General features: G+C 50.3%; 1 protein-coding gene across 10 annotated transcripts; it reads right to left on the bottom strand.

The window, feature by feature from the left end:
- Window positions 1–792: 792 nt before the first annotated feature.
- On the bottom strand, window positions 793–22829 carry AFMID (arylformamidase). Of its 10 annotated transcripts, none has more exons than XM_009252080.4 (11): window positions 22637–22742; window positions 19025–19115; window positions 7968–8075; window positions 7823–7871; window positions 5867–5952; window positions 5708–5780; window positions 5418–5515; window positions 5090–5168; window positions 4855–5005; window positions 4558–4662; window positions 793–2469 (listed from the first exon to the last, which is right to left on the bottom strand). In XM_009252080.4, exons 1-11 carry the CDS (start codon window positions 22697–22699, stop codon window positions 2443–2445), a joined length of 930 nt encoding a protein of 309 aa, XP_009250355.2. In that variant the 5' UTR covers window positions 22700–22742; the 3' UTR covers window positions 793–2442. The 10 variants fall into 10 exon arrangements, with proteins under 10 accessions (XP_009250355.2, XP_009250357.1, XP_009250356.2 ...); XM_009252082.4 differs by having other exon boundaries at window positions 4870–5005; XM_009252081.4 differs by having other exon boundaries at window positions 7971–8075.
- Between the last annotated feature and the right edge of the window lie 6 nt (window positions 22830–22835).

The raw sequence follows: 22835 nt of genomic DNA, 5'->3' as shown, positions 1-22835 counted from the left end.
AATTTTTTGTATTTTTAGTAGAGACGGGGTTTCACCATGTTGGCCAGGCTGGTCTTGAACTCCTGACCTCAGGTGATCCACCCACCTCAGCCTCTCAAAGTGCTGGGATTACAGGCATGAGCCACCATGCCCTGCCAAAAAGAGGATATTTTGAGAGAAAGAGAGCAACCCCATAACTTTGCTTGTTTCGTTTTGAGACAGAGTTTCACTCGTTGCCCAGGCTGGAGTGCAACGGTGCGATCTTAGCTCACTGCAACCTCTGCCTCCCAGGTTCAAGCGATTCTCCTGCCTCAGCCTCCCAAGTAGCTGGGATTACAGGCATGTGTCACCATGCCCGGCTAATTTTTTTATCTTTAGTAGAGACAGGATTTTGTCATGTTGGCTAGGCTGGTCTCGAACTCCTGACCTCAGGCGATCCACCTGCCTCAGCCTCCCAAAGTGCTGGGATTACAGGCGTGAGCCACGGCACCTGGCTTCACATAACTTTGATCATATTGTTTTAATCGTTCTACTTTATTAGTTATTGTTAATCTCTTAGAAGGAATATTTATATACCCTTTGCCAATTTATAAATTAAACTTTATCATAGGTATGTATATGCGGGAAAAAACATAGTGTATATAGGGTTCAGTATTATCCATGGTTTCAGAGGGTCTTGGAGTGAATCCTGCAGATAAGGGAGGCTATTGTGGCTCTTGGAGATATTCCACACGGTCAACATAGATCTCTTTGTAATGGCTGCAGGGTTTGATGCTGCTTGAATGCGTTTATTCCCTAATGAACACTAGGCTGTTTCTTGTTTTTTTTTTGCTATACTCAATAATGTCATGGTGGAAATTCTTTTTTTTTCCCCCAGCTTTTACTTTAAGTTCCAGCGTATATGTGTAGGATGTGCAGGTTTGTTACACAGGTAAATGTGTGTCATGATGGTTTGCTGCACACATACAATGGAAATTGTTTTTTTTCTTTGAGATGGAGTCTGGCTCTGTCGCCGAGGCTGGAGTGCAGGGGCACAATCTCAGCTTACTGCAACCTCCGCCTCCTGGGTTCAAGAGATTCTCCTACCTCAGCCTCCCAAGTATCTAGGATTACAGGCGCCAGCCACCACGCCTGGCTAATTTTTCTATTTTTAGTAGAGACAGGGTTTTGCCATGTTGGCCAGGCTGGTCTTGAACTCCTGACCTCAGGTGATTCATCCACCTCGGCCTCCTAAAGTGCTGGGATTACAGGCATGAGCCACCGCGCCCAGCCCACAGTGGAAATTCTTGAATGCTATTCAGTGTGAGAGAAAGAGGCGGTGTGGTGGGGTGGGTGGTAGATGGATGTGGCTGGCTTCTTGGGACATGCACACCACTCTTGGGTGCAGAGGAAGCTTGTCCTACATGTGGGTAGCATTGTCCTGTCAAGGTGTTGGCCCCAACGCTGAGACCCCGGGGCATTCAGGGACAGACCCAAATGTCAGGGAGACGGAGGACAGAGCAGACAGGAGACTGAAGCAGAAGGCAGAGGGTCCTGGCTTGGGGAAGCCCTTACCCAGGGGTCCACAAACTTTTCCTGAAAAGGGCCAGAAAGGAAATGCTTCAGGCACTACTGGCCAGGAGGTCACTGTCGCCACCACTCAGCTCCACCCTGCAGCTTGAAAGCTGCCCTAGACAATATGTAAATGAACGAGCAGGGCCGTGTTCCAATACAACTTTATTTACCATCATGGAAATTTACGTTTTATATAATTTTTACATGTTATGAAATAATATTCTTTTGTGCTTCTTTATGAACCATTTAAATATAATGCCATTCTGGCCAGGCACAGTGGCTCACGCCTGGAATCCCAGCACTTTGGGAGGCCAAGGCAGGTGAATCACAAGGTTAGGAGTTTGAGACCAGCCTGGCCAATATGTTGAAACCCCGTCTCTACTAAAAATACAAAAATTAGCCAGACGTGATGGCAGGTGCCTGTAGTCCCAGCTGCTCGGGAGGCTGAGGCAGAAGAATTGCTTGAACCCGGGAATTGGAGACTGCAGTGAGCCAAGATCACGCCACTGCACTCCAGCCTGGGTGACAGTGAGACTCCATCTCAAAAAAAAAAAAAAAAAAAAAAAGTAATGCCATGTAATGGCATTACTTTTGAGTGTCATCTTTGTCACGCTCTGTCAGCAGGTGGAGGGGCCAGATGAGGCTAAGAGGCGGCTCAGGGCATCTCCAAGCATTGACTTGTGGACGTTCCCCAGCCCTGGAGCTCCATCCAGGCTGGGAAGAGGGAGGACCTGGAGATTTTCATGAGTGTCCCAGTAGTGAGAATGGACTCTTGCCGGGCAGGCAGACACAGCAAGGCTCTCCTGGGTGCTGGGGGAAACTGAAGCTGTCAGCTTCAGATCCAAAAGCTCTTTGGAGAGGCTTCCCAAGGTGGGATGCATGTGGACCAGGCTCCAGGTATCGTCAGAACTACTGGAAGATTGTTTTCAAGATAATCTGGAGCAGGAAGAGAAGACACAAAAGGCCCAGAATCAGAGCAGCTCTTTGCAGGAATTTGATTAAGGAAATGAGACAGGGCTGGATGCAGTGGCTGATGCCTGCAACCTCAACACTTTGGGAGGCTGAGGTGGGAAGATCACTTGAAGTCAGGAGTTGAAGACAGTCTGGTTAGAGGTATAATATGCTGAGATGAAGGAAGAAGACGACGAAGAAGAAGAAGAAGACAAAGAAGACGAAGGAAGAAAAAGAAGGAGGAAGGAGGAGGAGGAAGAAGGAGGAAGAAGGAAGAAGAAGGAAGAAGGAAGATGACGACGACCAGCCTGGGGAACATAGAGACCCCATCTCTACAAAAACATTGAATAATTAGCAGCGCACAGTGGCATGCCTTTGTAGTCCCAGCTACTCGAGAGGCTGGGGCAGGATAACCACTTGAGCCCAGGAGGCAGCAGAGAGCTAAGATTTTGCCACTGTACTCCAGCCTGGGTGCAAGAGAGTAGACCCTTCTCTAAAGGAAGGAGAGATCAGATTGTTGCTGTGTCTGTGTAGAAAGAGGTGGGCATAGGAGACTCCATTTTGTTCTGACTAGGAGAAGTTCTTCTGCCTTGGGATGCTGTTGATCTATGGCCTTTCTCCCAGCCCCGTGCTCTCTGAAACATGTGCTGTGTCAACTCAGGGTTAAATGGATTAAGGGCGGTGCAAGATGTGCTTTGTTAAACAGATGCTTGAAGGCAGCATGCTCTTTAAGAGTCATCGCCACTCCCTAATCTCAAGTACCCAGGGGCACAAACACTGCAGAAGGCTGCAGGGACCTCTGCCTAGGAAAATCAGAGACCTTTGTTCATGTGTTTATCTGCTGACCTTCTCTCTACTATTATCCTATGACCCTGCCATATCCCCCTCTCCGAGAAACACCCAAGAATCATCAATAAATACTAGAAAAAAAGAAAGTTCAAATTCTTAAATATTAACAGTGACATTCTAGATTACCATTTTCTAGGTGATGTAGTTTGCATTTATTAGTACTACCTTTCAATTTTTCCTTTTGTGGTGTAAGGTTATAAAAATGCCTTCCAGTTGATTTCCTGGGTAATAGCAGAATCTGTTTTCTCAGTAGCCTAAGAATTCTTGATATACCACTCTTAGAGGTACTGAATACTTAGGCACTTGTCTGAGTTTGTTTATGACATCCCTTGCTTGGGGTAGCTGACATTACAGAAAAGAATATTGCTACTGTAGTAAAATTTGGAACAAATACTTATGTGCTTGTAAACCTTTGCCTTAATCCTTAGATAAACGTCATTCTGACTCAGTCCTTTTGGTACAACTGCTTATGATTCTAGAGTCTCCTTCCCACCAAAGTCAACCCATGGAGTTTTCAGCTTTTTATGTATATTTTTACCCAGTAAGCTTCATAGTTGACGTCATTACATTGGCCTCCCCCAGGGAATTCCTGAGCCTTAGAGCTGACCATCCTACCTCTTCCTTCTTGTCTTACATTGTCTGTTGCTGGGTCCCTCTCACTCCATATTTGAGCCTTCATGAGGCCTCAGTTTGGAGGAACCAGAGGAAAGCATTGTCATATATGTTTGGTTGAGAATCAGGATCCTCTTGAAGATAAAGACTTTACATTTATTATTCATAATACAAAACTGTATTTTTGAGATGTGGACATGTTTCACTCAAATTAAATAAAAATGATTTTATCAGTAAAAAAAAAAAAAAAAAAAAAAAAAAAAAGAAAGAAACAAGATGGTCTTTCTTAGGTTCTTTCTTTCCTAGGTCTTTTTTTTTTTTTTTTGAGTCGGAGTCTTACTCTGTCGCTCAGGCTGGAGTGCAGTGTTGCAATCTCGGCTCACTGCAATCTCTGCCTCCTGGGTTCAAGCAATTCTCATGCCTCAGCCTCCTGAGTAGCTGGGATTACAGGCACATACCATCACATCTGGCTAATTTTTTTGTATTTTTAGTAGAGACAGAGTTTCTCCATGTTGGCCAGGCTGGTCTCGAAGTCCTGGTTTGCGCATCTAAGGGGCTGTGACAGGACCTCTGCTGTCTACCATGAAAGGGCTGCCAGGGATGAGGCCCCACCTGGGTGAGCACGTTGTCCTTCTGGGTCAGATTCTCAACGATTTCAAAGTGGTCCACATCATGGAGCTCTTCAAACGAGGCTTTCCACTCTCCTTGACACAGGGTCTGGGCAGGGGAGACATGGGAAGAGGGGCCTGAGCAGTGGGAGGGCAGGCAGGGCAGGACATGGGGCCATGCCTGGCACAGGTCAGGGTTCACTCAGTACGTGTTAAATAAATGATGGACGGTCTTGTCCACTTGGGTAAAAGAAAGAGGAAAATAATGAGCTCACATGACCCTCGAACTCTGGCCACAAACCTGCGCTGGGAGTACCTGGTAAAACTCCCAGGACTGTCGGTGGAATTCGGGGGAGTCGAATTGGCCCACAACCACCAGCACACGGCAGGTGGGGTCCGCCGGCTGCGCCTGGGCCACCTTCAGCTGGGGGCTGTTCCTCTGAGCGTCCTCCCTGGGGTGGGGAGTGGACAGGGGTCAGGACAGAGAGGAGCCAGGCTCCTGGTGAACCAGGGGAGGTGGTGGGTAAGAAACTCACAGGGTCAGCTGGAGAGCAACGTTCTGTGAAGTATACACGATGGGCTCCAGGTCAAAGACCCCACTCACCAGGAAAAAGCCTGTGAAGGTACAGAATTGTCACAGGGCCAGGCTCCAGGCGGAGCAAGGCAGGGCCAGCCCACCCCCACCGCCAGAGGGGCAGGACCAGGGGAGGGGGCACAGAGGAAGCAGAGAAGGCCTTGCTCAGAGGGCTCGAAGCCCTGCGGTCAAGCCATTCACGGCCGGGAGGATTTCCAGCAGTTGGCCCAAACCCCAAGGCTCATGGGGAGATGAAGGTTGCCCAGCCAGGCTGTAGCCCCCATGGAGACCTTTGAGGTTGGGCGTGACCCCATGCTTGGTCCAGTTGGCCAGGAGCATCATGGCGGCCAGGTGGGCCCCGGCTGAGTGTCCACACAGGTAAATTCCCCTGGGAGGGGTCAGAGCAGAGAGATGGATTTGCACGCAGTTTCCCCACAACATCAGGCCCCCTTCGAAGAGTCCCAACTTGCTTTCTGCTCCACAGGCCAGTGGGGCAGCTTGGCTGTGTCCGAGGGACTGATTGCACTGTCCTCCCACCCAGTGAGGTCCAACAGGAAGAAAATCTACCGGCAACACCCACTTGTTGCTTGGATACCGCTTCTGGACAAACGCAACGCTGCGGGTCACCTGGTCTACCATCTGGTCCAGGGTGCCTGCACAGAGAGCATGAGCTGGGTCAGGGACGCGCTTCCTCCTAAAGCCCACTGGCCCTCGGACCTGCAGCAACCACCCCTATTACCTTTGGGGGCGATGTCGTAAGCCACTATTACCACGGCCACTCCCTGTGCCGTCAGCGGGTCGACCATGAAGGCAGACTCATCCTTACTGCAGAGAGACACACAGATGTGACAGCTGGAGGCAGCTTGGCTGCTACGCTGCTTCCTGTGTCCTGGACACACCACTTGCCAGATGTCCTGTCCACGCACAGCATCACCCCTTTCTGGCCCCATGTGAGAGAGTGAAGCGAACAGGCTGTCTCCCTGCCACATCACATGCTAGCTACGGGAACTTGAGGGAACTTCATGTAACTTTTTTTTTTCTAAGTGTTGGGGCCTTGCTCCATTGCCCAGGGTGGAGTGCAATGGTGTGATCATGGTTCACTGCAGCCTCGACCTCCTGGGCTCAAGCGATCCTCCTGCCTCAGCCTCCCAAGCAGGAGTACAGGTGTGCACCACTATGCCCAGCAAATTTATTTTTTCTTTTGTAGAGATGGGGGTCTTGCTATGTTGACCAGGCTGGTTTCTAACTCAATCCTCCTGCCTCGGCCTCCCAATGTGTGGGATTATAGGTGTGAGCCACTGTGCCTGGCAATTTATGTAACTTCTAAGCCTGGTTTCCTCCTCTGTAAAATAGAGGCAATTATGTTCCCTCTCTTAGAGAACTGTTTTTGAGAATTAAAGACTAGCAGCGTAGAGAGTTTTGTGTGCAATAAATGTAAGCTTTTTTTTTTTTTTTTCCCAGGGTGGAGTGCAGTGGCACGATCTTAGCTCACTGCAACCTCCACCTCCTGGGTTCAAGCGATTCTCCTGCATTAGCCTCTCGAGTAGCTGGGATTACAGGGACACACCACCATGTCCAGCTAATTTTTGTATTTTTAGTAGAGACAGGGTTTCACCATGTTGGCCAGGCTGGTCTCGAACTCCTGACTTCAAGTGATCCGTCCGCCTTGCCCTTCCAAAGTGTTGGGATTACAGGAGTAAGCCACCGTGCCTGGCCATTAAATGTAAGCTATTAACATGAACATGCTTGAAAGCAACTCTGTAGGAAGACCCTAGGGAACAGCAGTGTCTGCCAAGATCCCAAATTCCCAAATACCCACTGCTTAGCTTACAGTGACCAACTGTCCCATTTTACCTGGGACTCTCATTTTTTTTTTTTCTAAAGTACTGAAAACTCCATGTCCTGGGAAACCCCTCCTAAGTCCCAAGCAAACTGGGACAGTGGTTGGTCACTCTGGCTTTTCCCTTGACTCAAGAGGAGGCTGAACATGCTTCTCACTGGGTGTAGTGGGTTGAACTGTGTCCCTCAAAAAGATATGTCCAAATCCTAACCCCAGAACCTGTGACTATGACCTTATTAAAAAAAAAAAAAAAAAAAAGGAAGCTGGTGTGGTGGCTCACGCCTGTAATCCCAGAACTTTGAGAGGTCAAGGCGGGAGGATCACTTGAGCTCAGGAGTTCAAGACCAGCCTGGCCAACATGGTGAAACCCCGTCTCTACTAAAAATAAAAAAATTAACTGGGCGTGGTGGCGCACACCTGTAATCTCAGCTACTTGGGAGGCTGAGGCAGAAGAATTGCTCGACTCCGGGAGGCCAAAGTTGCAGTGAGCTGAGGTCGCACCACTGTGTTCCAGTCTGGGTTAGAGTGAGACTCTGTCTCAAAAAAAAAAAAAAAAAAAGAGATTTGAGACCCAGGAACACCAGGATCACATGTGAATGGAGGCAGAGGCTGGAGCTATGCAGACACAAGCTAAGGGCTGCCTGAGGCCACCAGAAGCTGGTGGAGGCAGGAAGGATCCTCCCTAGGAACCCTGCCCACATCTGACTTGAGACTTCTGCTCTTCAGCGCTGTGAGACACAGCCCTGCAGGGAGCGCCCAGCTTGTGGCAGTTTGGTTGTGGCAGCCCTGGAGGAGGAGTCCCCCGGGGAAAGTGGAATCTCTCTTGCAGTCCACCATCCACATCCCCCGACTCACCTTCCGCTCTGCCAGTATCCTCCGTGAAAGAACAGGAAGAAAGGCAAGGCTGCAAAACCAAGCACAGGGCGCGTGAGGGAGGCCCGCCCTGCTGAGCTCTGCCACTGGACCCCCAAGCCCCGGGACCCCCAGCCCCTTCACCGACAACCTTCAGCTGACTCGTCAGGGAAGTAAATGTCCACTTTCTCCCCTTCGCCGTCTCCATAGGGGACATGCAGCAGGCTCTTCCTGGCGGCCCGGGCCCTCCTGGTGGCTGTCTCAGAAATGGACAAGTCGCTGTCAGCACAAGCTCAGGTGGCAGCAATTTATCTTTTTTTTTTTTTTTTTTTTTTTGAGACGAAGTCTTACTCTGTTGCCCAAGCTGGAGTGCAGTGGCACGATCTCAGCTCACTGCAATCTCCACCTCCCCAGTTCAAGCGATTCTCCTGCCTCAGCCTCCCAAGTAGCTAGGACTACAGGCGCACGCCACTATGCCCAGCTAATTTTTTTTTTTTTTTTTAGTAGAGACAGGGTTGTTGGCCAGGCTGGTCTTGAACTCCTGACCTTGTGATCCGCCCACCTTGGCCTCCCAAAGTGCTGGGATTGCAGGCGTGAGCCACTGCGCCCAACCAGGTGGCGGCAATTTCTATTTCAGCACAGGTAGAAACCTTCCAGCTGAAAGCTCCGTTAAGTTGGCGTGTTGAGCTTCAGCTCTCAGCACCTCCCATTGAAAGAGGACTGCCAGGCCGGGAGTGGTGGCTCATGCCTGTAATCCCAGCACTTTGGGAGGCCGAGGCAGGCAGATCACGAGGTCAGGAGATCGAGACCATCCTGGCTAACACAGTGAAACCACGTCTCTACTAAAAATACAAAAAATTAGCCGGGCGTGGTGGCGGGCGCCTATAGTCCCAGCTACTTGGGAGGCTGAGGCAGGAGAATGGCGTGAATCCGGGAGGTGGAGCTTGCAGTGAGCTGAGATCGCGCCACTGCACTCCAGCCTGGGGGCAGAGCGAGACACCGTCTCAAAAAAAAAAAAAAAAAAAAAGAGACTGCCAGTCCTGACGTCTGTCAACAAGTGAACTGTGGTTCTGCGAGGACCCTTTTCAGCACAACTTTACTACATACTTATTATATGGGCCATACTTTTTTGTTTTAAAGGACAGGGTCTCACTATATTGCCCAGGCTGGAGTACAGTGGCTATTCATAGGTGCAATCACCGCATGCTACAGCCTCAAACTCCCGGCGCCAAGCAATCCTCCAGCCTCAGCCTCCTGGGTAGCTGGGATTACAGGCACATGCCACCACACCTGGCTAATTTTTGTATTTTTAGTAGAGATGGAGTTTCACTGTATTGGCGAGGCTGGTCTCGAGCTCAACCTCAGATGATCCATCCACCTCGGCCTCCCAAAGTGCGTGAGCCACTGCGCCTGGCCTCTTGCTCTATTTTTTATCCTAGCATTCATCGTTTTGTTTTTTTTTTTTGCGACGGAGTCTTGCTCTGTCACCCAGGCTGGAGTGCAGCGGTACCATGTTGGCTCACTGCAACTTCTGCCTCCTGGGTTCCAGCAATTCTCGTGCCTTAGCCTATATTTTCTAAAAATTTTTTAAAAAGTTATCTGGACGTGGTGGCGGACACCTGTAATTCCGGCTACTCAGGAGGCTGAAGTGGGAGGATTACTTGAACCTGGGAGGCAGAGGCTGCAGTGAGCTGAGATTGCACCACTGCACTCCAGCCTGGGTGACAGAGCGAGATTCTGTCTGGGAAGAAAGGAAAGAAAGAAAGAGAACATCCAGACCAGTGGAATGATCAGTCAGTAAACCCTGCCTCCCCTCCCACCGCAGCAACGCACTCCTAGTATTCACAGCTAGAACACTGCGCTCTTGGGAGAAGGAACCTGGTCTAGTCATCTTTGCAGGAACTCCCTGCTTTGCTGAAAATAAATATTGCATTTGTTTACCAGGGCAGCTGTAACAAAGTACTGCAAATAGAGTGTCTCACAGCAGTAGAATGCGCTTCTCTCACAGTTCTAGAGGCCAGAAGTCTGAAATTAAGGTGTGGACACTGCCACACTGCCAATGCCTCTTTTGCCTCCTGCAGCTCCTGGTGGCTCCAGGCATTCCAAGGCCTGTGGCTACGTCACTCCAGTCACCTCTGCCTCTTCCTGTCTCTGCCTCCGTCTTCACGTGGTCCCTTCCCTGTGTGTCCCTCCCTCTTCTGTCTCTTAGCAGGATACCAGTCAATGGGATTTAGGGCCCACCCTAACCCAGAATGACTTGACTTTAGCTAATAAAACCTACAAAGATGGTCTTTCCAAATAAGGAAATACCAGCCGGGAACCTGTAATCCCAGCACTTTGGGAGGCTGAGGGGGGCAGATCACTTGAGGTCAGGAGTTGAGACCATCCTGGCCAACATGGTAAAACTCTGTGTCTACTAAAAATACAAAAATTATCTGGGCATGGTGGCGCGTGCCTGTAATCCCAGCTACTCAGGAGGCTGAGGCTCGAACCCAGAGGCAGAGGTTGCAGTGAGCTGAGATCACACCACTGCACTCCAGCCTGGGTGACAGAGCAAGACTCTGTCTCAAACAAAACAAAACAAAACAAAATGCACCAAATAAGGAAATACCTTCATAGGTTCCCAGGGTTAGGATTTGGACATGTCTTTTTTTTTTTTTTTTATGTCGTGGTGGGGGTCACCTTTATTTGGCACTGCAGATGCTAAGTGTTTTACATAACACAGTTTTCAGAATTCTAGCTAGTCAGCAGAGACCTAAGGCCTCTGGGGGCCAGTCTGCAGGCCATGCCCCACCTCTCTCATCCCGTCACCCCAAGGATCTGGACACCCCCTTCTCATAGCTGTGCTCAGGCACCATCAGGGGATCCTTGGGCTCCTGGGTTGATCTCCCCAAAAGAGGTGGAATCCAGTTCCCTGTAGAACCTGCATCTCAGAAAGGGCTCCACGTATTAACCTGCAACTTGGGATTCCTGTCCCTGGAGGCCCCCTGGTCCCCAACCTTGGTGGCCACAGTGGGCCTAGAGAAAAAAAAACCTGGCCGGGCGTGGTGGCTCACACCTGTAATCCCAGCACTTTGGGAGGCCGAGGTGGGTGGATCACAAGGTCAGGCATTCGAGACCACCCTGGCCAATATGGTGAAACCCCATCTCTACTAAAAATACAAAAGTTAGCCGGGCATGGTGGCGCACACCTGTACTCCCAGCTACTCAGGAGGCTGAGGAACGAGAATCGCTTGAACCAGGAAGCAGAGGTTGCAGTGAGCTGAGATTGCACCACTGCACTCCAGCCTGGGCAACAGAGCAAGACTCTGTCTCAAAAAAAAAAGAAAAGAAAAAAGAAAAAAGAAAAAGAAAAGAAAAAAACCCAACCGTGCTTTCCTCGGGTGGTGATTCATTCTACAACTCCAGAAGGGTAAACACGGCAGAGGAAGAAGAAGTATGGGGCTGAGAGCTTGTACGAATTGCGTCTATGCCAGAATGCAGAACCGTAAACCAGGCTGTCTCCACTTCAGCTGGATGGATTAAAGCTGAGAGAAATCAAAGGGAAGTTGCCCATGTGCCAATCCAGGCAGGAAGCTGCCTTTGCAGAATGCCAGTGAGGTTGCAAAACCTGTTTTGCCAGCACCCACGTTACCAACCACTTGCCCCTGAAGGGCTCCCTATGTACTGACGAGAAGCTATCTACGTACAGATGAGGAAGCATCTCCAAGAAATACTAAGTGAAACTGGCAGGGTGGAACTGTGTGTACTACGGGGCCGTTTGGATGAAAGGGAGGGGGAGTCTATATCCATATGAAGAACAGTGGCCACCTTGGTGGGACCCAGGGGAACTGGGTGGATGAAAGGGAAGAGGAGCGAGCATTTCGCTGAAGAGCCTTGTCTGGTTTTTGTTTTTGTTTTGTTTTTTTGAGACAGTCTCGCTCTGTCACCCAAGCTGGAGTCCACTGGCGCAATCTTGGCTCACTGCAACCTCCGCCTCTGGGGTTCAAGTGATTCTCCTGCCTCTGCCTTCCAAGCAGCTGGGATTACAGGTGTGCACCACAATACCTGTCTAATTTTTTTTTTTTTTTTTTTTTGAGACAGAGCTTTGCTCTTGTCATCCAGGCTGGGGTGCAACGGTGCAATCTCCGCTCACTGCAACCTCTGTTTCCTGGGTTCAAGTGATCTGCAACCTCTGCTTCCTGGGTTCAAGTGATTCTCCTGCCACAGCCTCCCAAGTAACTGGGATTACAGGCACCCGCCACCATGCATGGCTAATTTTTTTTTTTTTTTTTTTGCATTTGTAGTAGAGATGGGGTTTCACCATGTTGGCCAGTTTGGTCTCAAACTCCCGCCTTGGCCTCCCAAAGTGCTGGGATTATGGGTGCGAGCCAGTGCATCTGGCCCAGGCTAATGTTTGTATTTTTAGTAGAGACGGGTTTTCATGGTGTTGGCCAGGCTGGTCTCGAACTCCTGAATTCACTTTTTATTTCTGAGACATGGTTTCACTCTGTCACACAGGCTGGAGTGTAGTGGTGCAATCTCAGCTTACTGCAGCCTTAACCTCCTAGGTTCAAACAAGCTTCCCACCTCAGCCACCAGAGTAGCTAAGACTACAGGCATGTGCCACCACGCCTGGCTAATTTTTGTATTTTTTGTAGAGACAGGGTTTCGCCATGTTGCCCAGGCTGTTCTCGAACTCCAGGGCTCGAGTGATCCTCCCACCTTAGCCTCCCAAGTAGATGGGACCACAGGCAAGCACCACCGCACCCAGCTAATTTTTAATTTTTTTGTAGAAACCAGGTCTTGCATGTTGCCCAGCTGGTTTCGAACTCCTGGGCTCAAGCTGTCCTCCTGCTTTGGTTTCCCAAAGTCTGGGATTACAGGCATGCGCCACCAGACCCGGCCCCCTCTCTTTCTCAAACCACATCTGATCATCAGGAAATCCTTGGACGCCCCCTCCACTGCTTGTCCTGGGTCTAGAGTCTCCTTCCCACCTGCACTGAGACCACTCTGGTTGGATCCCCTTTGACCTGTTCCCTGGAAGGCAGCAGCCACCCCTCTAGGCTCTTCCAGCTTCTACTCGGACTCCCTACAGCCACAAGCGTGAGCTGGTTGTAACACGCTCACATCCATCCTGGGTTCCTGTCGGAGTCAGCCTGGGTGGCTATAACAAAATACCACAGACTGGGGAAACTTAATGGAGATTTTATTTTCTCACAGTTCTGCAATCTGGAAGTCCCAGATCAAGGTGCCAACAGGGTTGGTGTCTGATAAGCCCCAGGGCTGCAGACCTGCCACCAATCCTTTGCTGAAAGCCATCTGGGCTGTCTCCCAGGCCATGCTACCACAAACGCCCCTGCTGTGAATAGCCTTGTACATCCATTACCGCACCACTTACGAGCTTCTATAGGACGCACTCTCAGGGGTAGAATTCTGGGTCAAAAGGCAGACGCATTTGTCACTGTGAGGCCACTGCCGGCTGCCATCCATGGGGGTTTGCCAACAACCCTGCCCCAGCACAGTGTGAAGACAATGCGCCTCACAGGCTCATCGGAGTGGCTTCATCAGAAGGTCGTGATTTAATTAACACAGGAGTTCTTAAGCCTATAAATGGACTAGATTAATATTGTGCTACGATTAAGAAAAACATCATGAAATTTATGTTCTAAGTGGAATGGCCATTAAAACCAAGCAGCTGTAGGTGTTCATTATCATGTATAAGCCTCCCTCAGATATTAAAAAACTCTACTAACCTCAAGAAAGAGAAATTGCCTCTCTCTAGGAGAGGACAGCTGGGGTGCAGAGACAGAGAATGAGGCGACTCATGCTTCCCACAGAGGGCCCTCCAGTCCCTGAACCCCAGGGCAAGAACACAGGAGGGCTTCAGCAAGACACCCCAGAAGAAACCTTATGGCAAACTTCCTTTCTCATTAAAGCAAAAGCTTCATTGCTATTATTTACAACTCAGGCTGTGTGGAAACGGTGCTATGAACACGCATGTCAAAGTGCTTGTTTGAGTACCTGTTTTCAATTGTTTTGGGTTAGAAATAATTTCTGGGCTTTTTTTTCTGTTTTTTTTTTCAGATGGAGTTTCATTCTTTGTTGCCCAGGCTGGAGTGCAATGGCGCGGTCTCGACTTACTGCAACCTCCCCCACCCGGGGTTCAAGCTATTCTCCTACTTCAGTCACCTGGGATTACAGGCATGTGCCACTATGCCTGGCTCATTTTTGTATTTTCAGTAGAGAAAGTGTTTTGTCATGTTGGCCAGGCTGGTCTCAAACTCCTGACCTCAAGTGATCTGCCCACCCTGGCCTCCCAAAGTGCTGGGATTACAGGCATGAGCCTCTGTGCCCGGCTGGGTAGAAATAATTTCTTTTCTTTTTTTTTCTGAGCCAAGGTCTCGCTTTGTCACCCAGGCTAGAGTGCAGTGGTGCAATCTTGGCTCACTGCAACCTCTGCCTCCTGAGTTCAAGCAATTCTCTTGCCTCAGCCTCTCAAGTAGCTGGGATTATAGGTGCACGCCACCATGCCTGGCTACTTTTTGTGTTTTTAGTAGAGACGGGGTTTCACCATGTTGGCCAGGATGGCCGTGGACTCTTGACCTCAAGTGATCCTCCTGCCTTGGCCTCCCAAAGTGCTGGGATTACAGGGATGAGCCATCGAGCCCAGCCTGGGTTAGAAATAATTTCTAATGCTACCATCCTGGTTAACACGGTGAAACCCCATCTCTATTAAAAATACAAAAAATTAGCCAGGCGTGGTGGTGGGCACCTGTAGTCCCAGCTACTCGGGAGGCTGGAGCTTGCAGTGAGCCGAGATCATGCCACTGCACTCCAGCCTGGGCAACAGAGCAAGACTCCGTCTCAAAAAAAAAAAAAAAGAAATACTTTCTAATGCTGTGCATGATATTAAAACCAGGACTGCAAGGCCGGGCGCAGTGGCTCTTGCCTGTAATCCCAGCACTTTGGGAGGCTGAGGCGGGCAAATCACCTGAGGTTGGGAGTTCCAGACCAGCCTGACCAACATGGAGAAACCCCATCTCTACTAAAAATACAAAATTAGCTGGACGTGGTGGTGCATGCCTGTAATCCCAGCTACTTGGGAGGCCGAGGCAGGAGAACTGCTTGAACCCAGGAGGCAGAGACTGAGGTGAGCTGAGATCACGCCACTGCACTCCAGCCTGGGTAACAAGAGTGAAACTCCACCAAAAAAAAAAAAAAAACAGGACTGCAGGGCTGCACACAGCAGCTCGTGCCTGTAGTCCCAGCACTTTGGGAGGTCGAGGCGGGCGGATCACCTGAGGCCAGGAGTTTGAGACCAGCCTGGCCAACATGGCGAAACCCTGTCTCTACTAAAAATACAAAAATTAGCCGGGCATGGTGGTGCACATCTGCAATCTCAGCTATTCGGGAAGCTGAGGCACAAGAACTGCTTGAACCCGGGAGGTGGAGGTTGCAGTGAGATGAGATAGCACCACTGCCCTCCAGCCTGGGCAACAGAGTGAGACTCTGCCTGTCTCAAAATTAAAAAAAAAAAGAAAGAAACTGTCCCCTTTAAACACTCCCCATTCCTCCCTCCCCTTACCCCTAGCAACCACCATTCCATTTCTTGTCTTTATTAATTTGACTTCTCTAGGGACCTCATTTAAATGAAATCATACAGAATTTGAACTTTTGTATCTGGATAAAAAATATATACAGCATTTTGCTGACTGTAAAATGCATTTTTTTGGGCCGGGTGCTGTGGCTCAATCCCAGCACTTTGGAAGGCTGAGGCAGGCGGATCACCCGAGGTCGAGAGTTCGAGACCAGCCTGACCAACATGGAGAAACCTTGTCTCTACTAAAAATAAAAAATTAGCCAGGCATGGTGGCACATGCCTGTAATCCCAGCTACTCAGGAGGCTGAGGCAGGAGAATCCCTTGAACCCGGGAGGCAGAGGTTGCGGTGAGCCGAGATCACACCACTGTACTCCAGCCTGGGCAAAAAGAGAAAACTCCGTCTTAAAAAAAAAAAAAAAAAAAAAGTATTTTAACTGAAGGTCACAGTAAAACTAATTTAAAAGCTAGTGGTAAAGGAAATGTTTCTTAAAGCCCCTCTCTGCCAGCCTCCTGCGCCCTGGCCATACTCACTTTGTTCTCCCTGAGCCCAGACGAGGGCGGCCAGGCCTTGATGGGGATGAGGCTGTCTACTCATTAAAAGCGAACATCCCTCATTGCAAGTTAACAGGCTGGCTTTGTAAGGACGAATACAAATCAAAAATGAGAAAATTCGTAATTCTCCCTGGTGCAAAGAAGGAAAAGTGTGGCTCACGCCTATAATCCCAGCACTTTGGGAGGCGAGCAGATCACTTGAGGCCAGGAGTCCCAGACCAACCTGGCGAACATGGTGAAACCCCACCTCTACTAAAGATACAAAATTAGCTGGTGTGGTGGCGCGTGCCTGTAATTCCAGCTACTCGGGAGGCTGAAACACAAGAATGTGAGACACAAGAATGGCTTGAACCCAGGAAGCAGAGGTTGCAATGAGCCAAAATCACGCCACTGCACTCCAGCCTGGGTGACAGAGCGAGGCCTTGTCTCAAAGAAAAAAAAAAACCCAATATATAAAGAAATATGCAGCCTTGAACTCCGAGGCAGCAGTCATCCTCCCACTTCAGCCTCTCAAGTAGGTGGAACTACAGGTGCACACTACCGCACCCTGCTAATTTTTGAATTTTTTTTTTTTTCGAGATGGAGTCTCGCTCTATCACCCAGGCTGGAGTGCAGTGGCGCCATCTCAGCTCACTGCAAGCTCCGTCTCCTGGGTTCAAGCCATTCTCCTGCCTCAGCCTCCAGAGTAGATGGGACTACAGGTGCCCGCCACCACGCCCAGCTAATTTTTTTTTTTTTTTCTTTTTTTGAGACAGAGTCTCACTCTGTCACCCAGGCTGGAGTGCAGAGTCACGATCTCGGCTCACTGCAAGCTCCGCCTCCCGGGTTCACGCCATTCTCCTGGCTCAGCCTCCCGAGTAGCTGGGATTATAGGCGGCCACCACCACGCCCGGCTAATTTTTTGTATTTTTAGTAGAGACGGGGTTTCACCGTGTTAGCCAGGATGGTCTCGATCTCCTGACCTCGTGATCCGCCCGCCTCGGCCTCCCAAAGTGCTGGGATTACAGGCGTGAGCCACCGCGCCCGGCTGCTTACAGCTCTTGTATGTTTCGCCACACTCATGTATTTATCGAGCAAATAGAGATGAATTTGGATCAGAGCTGGGCAGCAGCAAGGAACATGAAGAGCCCAGTAAACAGCTCCACCCCAATCTATTGAGACAGGAGGATGATGGAATTGCTGGAACACACTTCTAACAAGTCTGTTCCTCCTCCTGGGTTCTCTCTGTTTAGAAAACCACCAAGCCCAGGAGCCCAGGCATCTGCCTCTGAAAGGCTGTGTTGAGCCTGCTGCAACAGAGCTAATTTGCCAAGCATGGCTGGCTGCGTCCTCACCCACACTTCCTCCTCGGGGCCCGCTCCCCATCCCAGCACAGATGCATTACCAGGTGTTCAGATCGTGGTACAGCACTTTGCAAATACAGGGTAGAGATGGAAATGGACCTTAAGACTTCACTAGTTTACAGGTTCCCAAGTCCAGATTTCTTTAAAGAAAGAAAAGGTGAAAGGCCAGGCACGATGGCTCACACCTGTAATCCCAGCACTCTGGGAGGTTGAGGCAGGAAGATGACCTGAGGTCGGGAGTTTGAGACCAGCCTGACCAACATGGAGAAACCCCGTCTCTACTAAAAATACAAAATTAGCCGGGCTTGGTGGCACAGGCCTGTAATTCCAGCTACTCGGGAGGCTGAGGCAGGAGAATCGCTTGAACCCGGGAGGTGGAGGTTGCGGTGAGCCGAGATTGCACCTCTGCACTCCAGCCCGGGCAGCAAGAGCAAAACTGCGTCTCAAAAAAAAAAAAAAAAAAAAAAAAAAGTCAGGGCATGGTGGCTCACACCTGTAATCCTAGCACTTTGGGAGACGGAGGAGGGCGAATCACCTGAGGTCAGGAGTTCAAGATTAGCCTGACAAACATGGAGAAACCCCATCTCTACTAAAAAAAAAAAAAAAAAAAAAACAAAAAACTTAGCAGGGCGTGGTGGCGCATGCCTGTAATCCCAGCTACTTAGGAGGCTGAGGCAGGAGAAGCACTTGAGCCCAGGAGGCGGAGTTAGTGGTGAGTTGAGATCATGCCATTGCACTCCAGCCTCGGCAACAAGAGCGAAACTCTGTCTCAAAAAAAAGAAAGAAAGAAAAGGCGGCCAGGCGCGGTGGCTCACGCCTGTAATCCCAGCACTTTGGGAGGCCGAGGAGGCCAGATCACGAGGGTCAAGAGATGGAGACCATCCTGGCCAACATGGTGAAACCCCATCTCCACTAAAAATACAAAAATTAGCTGGGTGTGGAGGGGCGCGCCTGTAGTCCCAGCTACTCAGGAGGCTGAGTTAGGAGAATCGCTTGAACCCTGGAAGCAGAGGTTGCAGTGAGTTGAGATCGCACCACTGCACTCCAGCCTGGGCAACAGAGCAAGACTCAGTCTCATTAAAAAAAAAAAAAGGCTTCATTGCTTTTTTTTTCTTTCTGGAGACAGGGTCTCACTGTTATCCAGGCTGGTGTGCAATGATGCAATCTCAGCTCACTGCAACCTCTGCCTCCCAGGTTCAAGCAATTCTCATGCCTCAGGTTCCAGAGTAGCTGGAATTACAGGTGTCCAGCTAATTTTTGTATTTTTTTGTAGAGATGGGGTTTTGCCATGTTGGCCAGGCTGGTCTCGAACTCCTGGCCTCAAGTGATATATCTGCCTCGGCCTCCCAAAGTATTGCTTTTTATGAATAGTGACCGCATTCCACATTCAGCAGCGGATGGGGAACATTCCTCTGTTCACTTTACCTCCCTATGCCAACCACAGCCCGCAGCCTTACGGGCCTGGGTATGGTTGGCTGAGCAGGAAAGGCCAGGCATGGTCAACTGAGCCATGGACCTCCCCCAGACCTCTCCTGCCTCCAGCAGTCCCTGCAGCAAGGGGTCCTGGGCACCTGCCCCTGAGCAGGGAGGTTTATAAAGTGCCTGGTGTTTGGGAAATGCCCCTCGAGGCCCAGGTGGTGCAGCGCAGCCCCCAACCCCCAGCATTCTGAACCACTGCCACATGCTAAAGGCCACCCATTGCGGCCACGGAGAGGTCACACCAGTACCTTCAATTCCTATCTGTAAGTAGGTCCTCAAGGATTCCTCTGCTCCCAGTCGGACAACCCATCGGCTGGGACAGTACTGATTCTCCAGCTCCTGCAGGGTACAAACATGAGGCTCCGTAAGACTTTCCTTCTCAACAGAGTGTGCCCCTCCCCCTCGCCCATGCCCAGCTGCTCCTCTCTGCCTTAGAAGCCCTCTCCCCAGTATCCCAGGGTCTCCAAGATGCCCTCGGATCCATGGTCTAGAGGTATGCCAGCGACCACTGTGCCTTTAGCCAGCTGGCAGCCTTAAGGGGAGATGAGGTCCCCCAAACGAATCCAGTTAATGCCATCATGGGCACCACTCCCACAGCAGTTACGACCATGGGAGGCCAGGTGGCCCGGTGGCTCACACCTGTAATCCCAGCACTTTGGGAGGCCGAGGCGGGTGGATCACCTGAAGTCAGGAGTTTGAGACCAGCCTGTCCAACATGGCAAAACCCCGTCTCTATTGAAAATACAAAAATTAGCCGAGCGTGGTGGTGTGCACCTGTAATCCCAGCTACTTGGGAGGCTGAGGCAGAAGAATTGCTTAAGTCTGGGAGGCGGGGGTTGTAGTGAGCCGAGATCGCACCACTGCACTCCAGCCTGAGCGACAGAGCAAGACTCCATCTCAAAAAAATAAAAGGAGGAGCTGATCTGCCCAGAGAGGGTGCGATTCTGACCACAGAAGGTCACTGCACAGTCAAAGGCACAGAGGTGAAGAGGAAGGAATGAAAGGTCAGTTTGCAAATGCTGGCAGACCCTATGGCTGACGCACAGAGGTGAGGCTGGGAGGCCGGGCTGGAGGAGGAGGGGCGGTGAGTGTCAGGCTAACACCTTCACACTTTATGCAGAAAGTAACAAGGAACCATGCTGAGGCAGTTTGGAGAATTTGAAAAAAAAACAAAAAACAAAAAAACAGAGGCCGGGCGCGGTGGCTCATGCCTGTAATCCCAGCACTTTGGGAGGCCGAGGTGGGATCACGAGGTCAGGAGTTCGAGATCAGCCTGACCAACATGATGAAACCCCGTCTCTACTAAAAATACAAAAATTAACCAGGTGTGGTGACGCGCACCTGTAATCCCAGCTACTCAGGAGGCTGAGGCAGGAGAATAGCTTGAACCAGGGAGGCAGAGGTTGCAGTGAGCCGGGATCATGCTACTGCACTCCAGCCTGGGCGACAGAGTGAGACCCCGTCTCAAAAACAAATAAACAAACAAAAAAAACAGAAAATGCTGGACATGGTGGCTCTCGCCTGTGATCCCAGCACTTCGGGAGGCCAAGATAGGCGGATCACTTGAGTCCAGGAGTTCCAGACCAGTCTGGGCAATATGGCGAAACACCATCTCTACGAAAAATATGAAAAATCAACTGGGCATGGTGGTGGACACCTGTAGTACTAGCTATTTGGGAGGCTAAGGCAGGAGGATCACTTGAGCCCAGGAAGCAGAGGTTGTAGTGAGCCAAGATTGCGCCACTGCACTCCAGCCTGAGACAGAGCAAGACCCCGTTTCAAAAAAAAAAAAAAAAAAAAGACTGGGCGTGGTGGCTCACACCTGTAATCCCAGCACTTTGGGAGGCCAAGGAGGGCAGATCACCTGAGGTCAGCAGTTCGAGACCATCCTGGCCAACACGGTGAAACCCCGTCTCTACTAAAAATACAAAAATTAGCTGGGCATGGTGGCAGGCACCTGTAATCTCAGCTACTCGGGAGGCTGAGGCAGGAGAATCGCTGGAACTCGGGAGGCGGAGGTTGCAGCGAGCTGAGATCCCACCATTGCACTCTAGCCTGGGTGACAACAGCGAGACTCCATCTCAAAAAAAAAAAAAAAAGTAACAAGGAACCAGATTTTGAAGAAAGGGCTCAAAACCATCATGAGAAATGGGAAGTCAGGGCGGCCTCACGGAAAGGCCTGAGGTCAAATGCCATCTGACCTCCCTCGCTTACTTACTGTTTTATCCTGAACAAGTTACTTAGTCTCTGGGATTCAGTTCCCTTACTGGTAGAAGGCATCTATCCAGGCCCGATACAGTGGCTCACATCTGTAATCTCAGCACTTTGGGAGGCCGAGGCGGGTGGATCACTTGAGGCCAGGAGTTCAAGACCAGTCTGTCCAACATGACGAAACCCCGTCTCTATTAAAAATACAAAAATTGGCCAGGCGCAGTGGCTCATGCCTGTAATCCCAGCACTTTGGGAGGCCGAGGCGGGCCGATCATGAGGTCAGGAGATGGAGACCATCCTGGCTAACATGGTGAAACCCCATCTCTACTAAAAATACAAAAAAATTAGCCGGGCATGGTTGCGGGCGCCTGTAGTCCCAGCTACTCGGGAGGCTGAGGCCGGAGAATGGTGTGAACCCTGAAGGCAGAGGTTGCAGTGAGCCCAGATCGCACCACTGCACTCCAGCCTGGGTGACAGAGTGAGACTCCGTCTCAAAAAAAAAAAAAATTAGCCAGGCATGTAGTACCAGCTACAGTGCACCTGTAATCCCAGCCACTCGGGAGGCTGAGGCAGGAGAATCACTTGAACCCGGGAGGTAGAGGTTGCAGTGAGCTGAGATCATGCCGCTGCACTCCAGCCTGGGTGACTGAGCGAGACTGTGTCTCAAAAAAAGAAGGCATGTATCCAAATCACAAGATTAAAAGAGATAAAGCAAGCGACTAAAATAAAGCAAGCCACTCAGTGTGGGTTGCTTTTTCCTCCCAGTGAAGGAGCTCTTTGTCAGAGGTCCTTGGATCTGTCCAATCTGTACCTGGAAAGGTTATTACCTGTAGGATCCTTACAGCCACATATGGCACACTCTGTGATCACTACCACCATCTTTGTTGCTATTATTTATGATCATGATTATACAATGAGTTTCTTTTTTCTTTTTTTTTGAGCCACCGCACCCGGCCTGCATGTTTCTAACCTTCACAACAACCCCAATGTAAATACCAGCTGTTCTGAATCCTTCAGCCTGTGCCACATAAGCACAGACCCAAAAACATTGTGTAACCTCAGATCAAGGTCCAGAACTTTGGCCCCTAAACTCCTGCGGGTCCATGGATTTTTTTATTTTTTTTAGACGAAGTCTTGGTCTATCGCCCAGGCTTCCAGGCTGGAGTACAATGGCATGATCTGGGCTCACTGCAACCTCCACCTCCTGGGTTCAAGCGATTCTCCTGTCTCAGCCTCCCCAGTAGCTGGGATTACAGAGGTACATCACCACGCCCGGCTAATTTTTGTATTTTTAGTAGATACGGGGTTTCACCATGTTGGCCAGGCTGGTCTCTTACTCCTGACCTCATGATCCGCCAAAAGTGCTGAGATTACAGGTGTGAGCCACCACGCCTGGCAGGGTCTACGGATATTATTAGCATAGTCAGGAGTTCAATTTTCTCTATCCTGAAAATCAGGCTAACAAAAATCCTTAGGAGAAGGTAAAATACACCATGGTACTCAAGCACTGGGGACCTGGCACACACTAGGCGCTCAGCATGCCCACAGGAGTGCTCTAGACGGCTTCTAAGCTTCCTTCTTAGAATTCCAATCTAATAAATGAGCTAACTCCGCCCCAGTCCCTTAGTCCCTCCCTGCAATCCGCCTACCTCTGCAGACATCATCTTCCAAGGAACCTTGCTTGGGAAACCCACACCCGACACATCCATCATGGCGTCCACAGCCGGATGGGCGTGCGTCCCGCTCTTTTATATAGCCAGAGCCCCGCCTCGGTCCGCCCCTTTAAACTTGGTGGGCGGAGCGAGGCGGGGCTCAGACCAGGCCCCAGCCGATCAGCCACGTCCATCG

The sequence above is a fragment of the Pongo abelii genome, chromosome 19, assembly GCF_028885655.2.
Source record: "Pongo abelii isolate AG06213 chromosome 19, NHGRI_mPonAbe1-v2.0_pri, whole genome shotgun sequence".
Taxonomy (NCBI): domain Eukaryota; kingdom Metazoa; phylum Chordata; class Mammalia; order Primates; family Hominidae; genus Pongo; species Pongo abelii.
This window is presented reverse-complemented; position numbering and strand designations above follow the sequence as displayed.